Genomic DNA, 10979 nt, shown 5'->3' with positions numbered 1-10979 from the left:
GACCTGGGCACTGGGAAACTGCCCCCAAATCCTGTCAAGCACTGTAACCTGGAGTTAATTTGTGAATGTCTTCACTCCCAAGGTACCTTGGCTTTCTCACAAATGAGGTGATCAAGGGTGCGCTTCCTTGTGAAACCAGACTTTATTACACTGCACAGCTGGAAAAGAGCCATTTGTTTATAACTGGCTAATGAAAGGAACCAAGTTCTGCACTGTTCCAATGAAGAAGTTCAAATGCTGGGCTCGGAGCTGTTGCCACAGGGATTCCCTTCCCAGCTCTCCATGGCTGCTTCTGCTCTGCAGGCTTAGGGCTGAAGCAGGGCTGTGCTCTGCAGTGATGGCACAGCCTCGATGTGGGACAGTCAGGGAGTTGCCAGCACTCTTCAAAACGAGTGTTCCTGGTGTGTTCAGTGGCATTTGTAATAGGGAGTTACCAGGTACTGAGCTGCTTCTCTGAAAGTTCTCTAAATCCCAGTGTGAGATTGGAAATCCCTTCAGTTACTGAGAGCTTATTCTAAAACATCCTTCTGTTCTTAGGGTCAGCAATGAGCCTCTTAAAACTACCGCTTATTAATTACTTCTTCTTTTAGCTTTTCTGCTAGCATCTTCCTCTTCTGGAGCAGCCTTTGCTTCTCTTCTGGCATTTCCTAAAAAGAGAGTGCAAACAGCAAACCAATGAGCAATGAGCAACCACCAGCCCCAGCCTGGGACCAGAGGGGTGGATGGGGCCCCTGCCACCACTCCACCCTCTCCCACTGGCCTGATCCGTGTTTTGGGAGCCCCAGCTTCAGCTCCTGCTGAGAAATTGTCCTGAAGGCTCCCCAGGATTTGGAGCACCTTCTGAGCATAATAAAGTGTACAGTAAGCCTGAAAAATGTGAGGCAATAGAAAGTCTTTGGACTTAAGTTCAGGCCCTTAAGTACTTCCTGTGTAAAGGAGAGTAATGATTTTTGGGTTTGAAACAGAATAGTTATTACACTGTTTTGTAATGTAAGAGGGGTTTAAGGTCTTCTAGATTTTTCCTCTGTTTTTTGAGAGTTTTCAAGCATTTGCAAAACAAAAAGGAAATCCCTGAGATTTGAGGAGCCCAAACAATAGGTCACAGACTAGGGGCGAACTAGCATTTCACCCATTCATAAACTGAAGTTAATCAGGAGGGTTTGATGATGCTGAACCCAACCAATGCCAACATCATCACTGAAACTTCCAGCCCAAAGCTTCTGCAAAACCAGTAACTTGGAAATATTTCTCCCCTTGTTCTTTTTTAACCCATTCCCACTATTCAGCAGCCATGTGGACACCTGCACTGAAAGCAGGTGGGTTTTTATAAAATATGATTTTATATTTATATGCTTCACCTCTTTCGGAGGGGATTTCTCCTCTTTCTGGTCAGTGTTTGGTGTTGCTGATATATTATTTTTTGACTCTTTCTTTGTAGCCAGCAGCAGATCCCGTTTTTTCTTTAGGTAATCCTCACGTTGCTTCAGCTGCTGCTTTTCAGTTTCTGATAAATTCTGGGGAAAAAAATTAAAATTTTGAAATTAATTCTTTTGTATCAATGTCCGGTGCAAGAAAAGCACATTGACATTCTATTTGCCTCCAAAATTACCAGGTGAAAACAAATCCAAGTTGAAGCTTCAAGTCAGAGCTGTCTCCTAAGAAATTACCAAAGGACTGAATGCTGAATTCTACTCTGAAACCAGAAGTCACGAGCTGAACTTTGTGCTAATTAAAATGTGAATAACACAAAAGAGTGTTTACGTGTTTGTTTATTAAAAAACACAAACTAACCCAAACCCACCTGATTAAAATAGCAGACATTCTGTATCTAAATATAATACTATTTAAAAGACATATTCTACATGTAATCCTCTCTTTTTGCATTCTAGTCCTATGTTTGGCTTTTTTTTCTTATTTGTTTTTAACTTACAGGTCCTTTCACCCCAGCTTTTTGCACTGTGTTCTCTGAACCTTTCCCAGCAGACCTTTTCTTAGTGTCTTCTTTCCCCTTGGTACAAGAGGGCTGGGGTAAGTTTTCAGCTCCTTTTTGTACTGGGCAAACTCGTTTGGGGTCTTCTTTTGTAGATTTATGAGATCCCTCTAAGTAATTTTACATAGAAAACAATTAGGAAGAATAAAAATGCATCAGATAAAAATCAATCAGAACAAAACATCATGGAATAGTAAAATATCCCATATTGCAAGGCATTCCTGCAGGCCAAATACACTTCACTTACAGTCACATCCTGCCAAGTTCTTAAAATCTTGATACAAGTGGACTCTTGAATCCTTTAAAACCAGCATCATGTTGCCCACTCAGCACTACACTCCCCCTAAAAATTACCTAATGCGCATTTTGGAGTTTCTTCAGAATCCTCAGCTCCCTCAGTGGACTCTTTAACACTATCTCTTGAATCTCCTGGAAAATTGTGGGTAACATCTGGAGCTTTGAGTTTAGCACGTGCCTTGAATTAGAAAACAAATAAATCCAAGTGTTACATTTCCTGGCACTGTACCTCAGGCACTGAACTGTCCACACAAAGGAATCTCCCAGAAGAACTTCCAATTAAAACTTTATTGTTTACACTATAGACAATCAAACCCTTCTCTCAGAATTTCTGCCTAGAAATTGTCTGTGTGATGATCAATCATCTAATTCATGTCAGAACCCCACACCATTCATTAAAATATGACATTATTTTGTGTTAAAACCTCCTTTTAACAAAAAATGTATCACTGAGCACTATCACCTCTGGCCAGGTGAACTTGACTGGAGGCTCTGCAATCTGGCTTGTTTATCAAGAATATATTCTTTATAAAGAATATTCTTGTAAAAATATTTAATACCTTGATAAAGATATTCTTGTTGGTCTATAGAGATTTGGGTCAATCTGCCTGTTTTCCCAGTCTAAGGGGAGTTTTATTGCTACAATTCCACTATTTGGCCAGTCCCCATTTACATTCAGTTTCCTTTCTCTGTCGTTTACTCTGATGGACACCAAGGGATGGTCTCTTGGAAAGGATTTCTGGGTCCTGGTTAGTTCTGTCTTTTGAACACTTAATGAGTAACTACACTCTGTATCAAGTGATCCTGAAGGTAATTCCTGGGGGATTATGAGTGCTGTCATCTCCAAGCATCTTACACTTTGAAGGCTCTTTGATCCTGACAATATCAGCAATTCAGCTGCTCTCTGGATCTGAAAGGTTGACACCCTTTTTTCAGGATTTCAGGATCCAGGTGCTGAGCAGGGAATGTGCTTCTTGTGGGATACTGAATTGATGGAACACACAGCCAGGACAGAATATCAGAGCATTTCTTAATTATCCCTATAACTCATACACAAAGGTAAGATACTCACTTCTTCAGTCCTCTTTCGCTCTTGCTCTATTTCATACTCTTCCTTAGATTTTCTGTAACAATAAACACGAGTAAATATTCAAAACTCCTTTAGTGGTAGTGATTTTCAGGAAATTTAACACTGCTTAAATAGCTGAGGACTATCAAAGCAATTACAAGGTAATGTGAATTTGTCAGTATCCAAAATATTTCCATGACTCAGGTCTTAATAGAAATAATTAATTGGGATAAACACACAAGAGCCCACTGTCCTCAACTATCTTTGTGCTAAAATCGTTGTGTAAGAATTTCCAGGACTTATCTATCCCTTTGTTTCATTTGCTAATTTAAAGACAGGAAGGGAAGCATTTCCAAAATCCAGAGAGAAAATAGCATTATCTAATAAAACCTGGATGGATTCACTTGCTATTCTCTGTTTATGTGTCAGTGAACTGGGAGTGGGGGAGAATCTGCACAACCTGTAGTGGTCTCACACATCTCAGATCATAGCAACAGTTCTCACTCACTGTTTCAATATTCCTGAGCACACCCACTGCCCAGCACCACCCATTTTCTCTTAGCTGCGATGTTGACAAGAATATTCCTGCTATCGGTAAGATGAAGGCAGTTCCTTAGAAAAGGCTGTAAGAGCTTGGTCCTACAGACCTATATTTTAAAATAATGTACAAAGTGTGACTGATTGATTTCTTACCTTAGAACCTCCCTGAGCATTTTCATTTCTTCCTGTTCAATTTCAGTGAATACATCAGAACCCTCTGTCAAACACTCAGGCAATACACCTGGAAGAAACCAAGATTTATACATTATTCTAAGGAAAATTATTTTGTGCTCCAATTGGCAGAGAAGAAAATAAAATAAAAAAAACCCAAACACAAGAAAAATCACATTCATAATTTCCACAAAGGTCCTAGATCCTAGAGGAAAAGGTGCTAAATCCTGGTAGGAAAAAGGCAAAGATTTCTGGCAATGAAACTGATGTCAGTTTTGACATCAAAGGTTAAGCCAAACTCTGCATTGACCATTATGTGGCATTTTCTGTAGGCTGCAATCCAGCCATGGCCACCTGAACTACTCCCAGATTTAGCTCTTATATGAAAAGTGAAATTTAAACATTATTCTCTGAAAAACACACATACAGTAAGACAATAAAACAAAAAAGTAAAACTAAAGACATGGAAGGAAGGAGTGGGATTAAAATCCTTTCAGAAGCATCACCAAAGCAGCAAAATTGGGTGTGGGTAATTTTCTCTTCATTCTCTTTCTCATACATGTATGAGCATGATGAAGGCCTTAACTTGTGCTTTCTGAATGGATTTTTCAGTGTGAATTGCAGATGAAGCACAGCAGACACTATACCATCCTTGCCATGCAACGAACAGAACTCCAGCTATTTAAAACTGCCCCGTTTGAGGAACTGCTCTAACTGCTTTAACTCAGAAATGTCACCAAAATTCTGCAACAAAAAACTCAGTCAAGTTGCACAGAGAAATTCAGACAAATAGACCTGAAATTCTCTTAACTTTAAAATACAGACAGCTGTCACTGAGAGCGCAAGCCAAGGACTAGGTAATGAAATTCCTGTCCCAGTAACATCAGCTGGATGTTTTCCAGTAACATGAACAGGAGCAGAACCAGCATTCCACTCTCATATATGAATGGCTTATAGAGTCATCAAAAAAAGCACTAAAAACCTGGAGTGAACATGCCTGTTCATCATTTCTCACCATTTCTTTCTTTGATGATTCGAATTGCTTGCAGTTGCATTTCAATATTTTTCTGTACCATCATTTTTTTAAATAGTCTAAAATCTTCTGCTGCCAACACCGTCTGCAGAATGGCCTGTGGCAGGAAAGATATGCACAAAATTAAACACCCACTGAAATCCTAACCAGCTTGGTCTGTTTGAAATTAGCTTGATTTTTAAATTCTGGGGAGCATGTTTTTAATAATTATATTTCATTCTCCTATCTGCCTAATTTTCCAGATATACAATAAGAGCTCATGATCAGGAAAATAACTCAGTGGGTTATGTCTTTAGATCAACATATCTGCAGTAACATTATGACAGTATTATAATACTATGACAAAACTGGGTTTCCTGGTGTAAGTTGACAACTGCAGCTCAATTGAAAATTACAGTTTCACCATGAAAACTTTTCCAAGTTTCGTCTCCTGCCAGCTGTGTTAGGAAAAACATTAAGCTAAGAATTAAATCCATACATTCCCCAATAAAGGCGAATACCTGGGAGGTGTGGGTCTTTGCAAGAGGAGAAGAAAAAGCCTCTTGAAATTTCTCCTCATTAATTCCAACTTCTTTAAGGTAGTCCTCTAGTAATCTCTCCACCTGTAAGAAAGTATAAGCCTTACCTTCTAAGATTTTCCCCTGAGAATCACAGGAATTTTTGTCATGATTATCTATTCTCTGCTGATGTTGTGGCTTGTAAACTCAAAGGAAAATCACTACAATAGCATAACTGACTTTTCTGATGTCAAGCTTTATTTGCTTTCATGAATTGTTCAAAATGAGCATTTTTATTGCTAAATTTGATTACTCCTTAACATATCTTCTCCAGTTTCCAGGACTCTCACCTTTGTACCTTTTCCTCAAACTCCTGGCTAGTATTCCTCAGGGGTTTTTGATGTAAGCAAAAGGCTTTTTGCCTTTTTGCAAGCCTTCAGGGTCAGAGCAGAAATTAATGTTGGTTTGTATTTATTCAATCAAAGCTTTTTAATATCATGTATTCCCCAGCCTCATTACAGAAAGAGTGTGTTAGAAATCTGCATGTAGTGTTTTACAGGTATTTAAACTCCAAAAATGTCATGTATTTTTTTCTGATAATTGAAAGATAATTCAAAATATTTCCCAGACTCATTAGTAAACAAAACACAAGTTGTGAGTGTTCTCAGACATCCTGCTGGTTGCCATTTTAACCTGATAGAAAATAACATTATAGAGCTTATAAATACAGTCTTGAAGGCACTGGATATATTAATTTTAATGAAAAATATGTAAAACAGCCTAAGAGCTATGACTAGGTCACAGTTTCTTTTCTATGTACCTGATCTTCAGGCATAAAAATGCATATGGCAACTACAACTCATAGCATTTCTAAATAACATGTGGAAACATTCTAAATAACAATAATAGCCCAATCAGAAGTTAATATAAATACCCATTTAACATTTTAAATTGTTTTGCTTAGTAATTTACCACAAACAGTGAATAATGCTCACCAGAGCTTGGTACTCCTGATAAATTTCTGTGTAAGACAACTTGCTTTCTTCTTCATCATCAAAAACTGAGGAGGGAGAAGAAGAAACATTTTGCAGTCAGTGTACAAACCACCACAAATTAACTTAACCTTAAATAGCAAGATTAACCTTTACAGGCTAATATATTTAATCAATTAAAATACAGGCCATGATTTATAAAAGTCCTGTGTTCTTCCACACACTCAGGCTAAGTGTGTGCTTTCGATAATTGAAAGTAATTAAACTGCATAATTTAAAAAATATTGGGAAAATTTATCTTCATAATAGACTTGCAAGCAATTTGAGGATTCAGCAGATACACTCACTGAAAAGTAAGTTTTAATATAAGAACCTGTGTAAGGTTGTTCTATGGTGGCAGATGACATATCAATCAGGACATTTCTCACTCTCCATGTATTTACATGAAAGATGTATTTATTAATGACTTAAACAATTTTTTAAAATGTCAATCATGTAGTGAGAAGCCAAGGTGATGTAAGAAAATTAGTCCCTGCCTGCAAAAACACATAAACCCAAAGAGGAAATGTGGTGCAGTTAAGTTATATTTTTAATTATATCTATCCTGATTTGGGGAAAATGGACATTCCTATACTACAGGCCATATTAATCATATTTATGTAAATTCATATTAAAATCCCTGACTGGAACTACTCAAGCTTATGATGTCTACACTGCAGAATATGTGAAAGAGGCAGAAAATAAGAGGAACTGAAAAATAAGGAGAGGGGGTTAATTTACATTTTTTTCATGCCAACAACTGAGAGGTAATGTAAAACCTGGCAATTAAAGAAGAGGCTTAGAAAAAAAATCTGCCTCAATCCCTTAAGATTAGCCACTTGGACAAGTCATTCCCAGGAACATCCTTTGAAGTCATTTGAAGAATGGGAATTCTGCTTGAATTGGCGAACAAGGGTGATTTTATTCTTCATGTACATGTGACACCTCTGATGGAGGTGATGCCTGTGGAATCAGTGCAACCTTCACACAAATTCAGAGTGACTTTTTGAAGGCATCCAACATCTTTCCCAGCTGTGACAGCCCTGAAGTCACATCATCCAAACCTGGACACAGTGTGAGCTGAGGTGGCACTTCCTAAAGCAGCATCAATTTCTAACAAACCAGTGCAATGACAGAAATCCAATCACACAGCTCAGTCCCCCAAAAGCAGAGCAAAATCTTCTTTTGAATCATCATTGGGAAAACAAACATTGCTTGTGGGTTTTGCACAAGGCAAAATTTTTAATGAAGAAACTAAAACAAAAGGTCTACAAATCTCTAGGATTAAATTCCAGTGGTAGAGGAGGTATTGTAGGTATAAGTTCTGTGGCAACCCCATCACCAAACTCAGGAGGGTGAAGACACTTGACAGCCTCTCTTGTCTCCTCCTGCCTGGGGATCCCTCCCAGCTCCTGCAGACCCCAACCTTCACCTTGGCTTCTCTGTCCCCTTTTTCCCCACCCTTCCTGCCCTGGGGATCCCAAGCAGGGGTGACACAGGGATGTCACTCCTTGGTGACAGCTGGCCTGGCACTGCCAAGGGGATGCTCCTCCTGCAGAGCAGAGTAGGAAGCTGGCACACACCAGGCCCAGGACACAATGGGATGAGGTTCAGTGACAAGTAAAGCAAGCTGCAGTCAGCATCTACTCTCAGCTAAGTGGCTTTAAGGAGGACTTGGAACAGAGACCTTGGATTTCCTTGAGTCAGGGCTCCTGAATCTCATAGTCATTATTCCTTAGGGTTTTGGCACAGTCTTTGGTCACCCATCAGGAATAAAGATCTGAAAAACCACAGTATGAAGACAAGCCAGGGGACACAGGTGTCGTGGGAGACACTCATTATCTTCCTTGAAACTGAAAATCTTGGCTAGGACCCCTTATATGGGATGATACACACCCGTCTATTTAATTTCAGTTTGATGTAAAAGGAAGTTAATGAAGCTAGAATAAAAATAATCAAGTTTCCAGTAAGAGGGAGAGAGAGAAAGAAACACAAACAGACAGAAAACCACTCCCATAAGTTTACAAGTTGAAGTGCAAGGACTTGGCCCAAGTAACTACAGTTCTAAAATAAATTCCTCACATACTGATTACCAAAATCCAAATTGTATTTTTGAGGAATCACAAATTATTGTCAGTTAATCACAGTGTTGCTAATTTGCTTGTCCAGATTAGATAAAATGTTAGATGATTAAAATTAAATTCAAAGACTAAATGCTTTGGGAATGCAAAGGACTCTGTCCTGACAAAGTATGTCAGTACAAAACCAGCAGTGGAATCAGCATAGCAGAGCCTGCCTCACACAAGGTGGAAATTTACAGCAGTTCCACAAATCTTCTTACAGTCAGTAAATTCCCCTCAACCTTCTGAGAAGAAGGGATCATGGCTCCTGAGAGGGATAAATCAATTCCCTTGATAGCTAAACCCAGACCCTTTGCATAGTAACCAGAATGTTTGGCCTAGCCCAAGTTTAGGCAGCCCTTCCCAGGAGAAAACTTCCAGTCTAGGTTCCTCTAACCCTTCCTAGCTGTGAAGGCTCCAGGAGCTTTTCCTTCTTCCTCTCTTCCCAGTTTTAAGAGGGAAAGGCTTATGGACTCATGTGCCTCATGCAAAGTTTGGGGGGGTATAAACGACGAGAAACTGAGAAGCTATTTTTTTTCCAAGAATCACAAACAAAAGCTGCCTTTGTTTTTTCGAAGGGCTTAGGCACTCCTTACAGACTTGCCCAAATTGTCATTACATTGCTACTCTAAGGTACTAATTGTTTTTCTGGCAGCTAAAGTTGTTCTGTAAGCAGCAGAAGTAATTTAGCCAAATCTACATCAGAAAGTCTATTTCCTCCTTCCCTCTCTGCAGACAGAAACCTGCACAGGTCTCCCCTGGCTACAGGGCAATCCTGGCCACCCCCCCACACACACACACACACCTGTACTTCCATTGCACCCAGGCTGCTCCCCAAATTATGCCTCGATTGTCGCAAGAAGACGAAGGAAGAAATGGAAGTTTTAACAGGAGTTACTTCCGAGTTAAACTCTCACACAGGATCACCTACAAAACATCGCCGGTAACCACTGCTAGCGCTATCATTTTTGCGAGGTACTAAAACTCAGGGCGTTTCACCTCTTGACTGTCAACATTCATATAACTGCAGGAATTTAACTTTGGGCCTTCTCCTCCTCTGTCGCACTGGCCAGACAGCGCTTTCGGTGGTCCAGACAAGTTTCCTAAGGAAAACTCCCGGCTCTGGGAGAGCTTTGAAGGCCGTGCCGGGGTCCGAGGCGCTCGCTCGGTGTCAGCCGTAAACCCATACCATAATCCCAGGACGAGTTTACAGATGCAAACGGATGTCGGGATGCAATCCCGACACATGGCTCGCCCGGAGAACACCGCTGGCCCCGGGGAGCTCCCAGCGGAGAGCGCGGCCAACGGGGCCGAGTGCGAGCTCCTCACAACCGCGGGGGCCGCGGGGATCCGGCACAGACCCCGCCCGCGGCCTCGGGGCACCCGCCCTGCCCTGCCCGGCTCCCCCGCTCACCCTCACAGTTGTGCTCCATGAACTCCAGGATGGGGATGGACCAGGCGGGCCCCCGCAAGAAGCCAGCGATGGTGTCCACCACCCACTCCACGTCCTCCTCCTCCTCGGCTGCCATGGCCGGCGGCGCGGCCGCTTTGGCAACTGGCGTCACGGGGCGGGACCTGCGGCTGGGAGCCGCTCTCAGGGCATTCCCGGGAATCGCGGCGCGGTGGGAGCAGCGGCCCCCTGACGAGCGGGTCCTGCACAACAATGAAAAGAGAAGAAATTAGTGCCTGCAGTGGTTGTAATTCAGGAATACTGGGAAAAACCCGCAGTGCCAGAATTAGGAAATAATTTACAAGGCAACGAGTAAGAAGGTTTACATTAACGCTTAATAATTTGGGTATTTCTTAGGGCTGGTGGTTGTGGCATATTTCTTTTCTCCACTGAATTTAAGGTAATTTATCTCACTGTCCTCGTCTCTTACACTGCTGACGAACTGAAGTTTTTTCCCAATTTATGTTCTTTCTAATGCTGGATGATTGCTTGTGTAATAAATGTGATTCGTGCTAGGTAAATTGTAACTATATTGGCAAAATTGTACTCATATTAATAGGAAACAATTGTTACAAAGCAAAGAAAGGAAATAGTAAGGAAAAAGCAGATGGACTCCTTCAGATGTTAGGTGGGAATAGTAAAAGAATGTAGCTATGAGAAGCCACATCTAGAAATAAAAATTTTGACCTTGGAGTGGGCCAAATTGTGATGACTCCAAGCATGGAACTTGAAATTACGTAACACCAAGCATAGTGCTCTTGCACTGCCTGCAAGGTTACAG

The 10979-nt window shown here is 40.9% G+C and overlaps 1 protein-coding gene across 1 annotated transcript; it reads right to left on the bottom strand.

The window, feature by feature from the left end:
* Positions 1 to 168: 168 nt before the first annotated feature.
* CFAP36 (cilia and flagella associated protein 36) lies at positions 169 to 10281 on the bottom strand. The gene is made up of 10 exons (XM_062489415.1): positions 10163 to 10281; positions 6593 to 6657; positions 5601 to 5702; positions 5083 to 5197; positions 4050 to 4137; positions 3360 to 3411; positions 2345 to 2465; positions 1931 to 2100; positions 1359 to 1514; positions 169 to 647 (listed from the first exon to the last, which is right to left on the bottom strand). The coding sequence occupies exons 1-10, from the start codon at positions 10275 to 10277 to the stop codon at positions 561 to 563; spliced, it is 1071 nt and encodes a 356-aa protein (XP_062345399.1). The 5' UTR covers positions 10278 to 10281; the 3' UTR covers positions 169 to 560.
* Positions 10282 to 10979: the final 698 nt, after the last annotated feature.

The sequence above is a fragment of the Cinclus cinclus genome, chromosome 3 (assembly GCF_963662255.1).
Source record: "Cinclus cinclus chromosome 3, bCinCin1.1, whole genome shotgun sequence".
NCBI classification, from domain to species: domain Eukaryota; kingdom Metazoa; phylum Chordata; class Aves; order Passeriformes; family Cinclidae; genus Cinclus; species Cinclus cinclus.
This window is presented reverse-complemented; position numbering and strand designations above follow the sequence as displayed.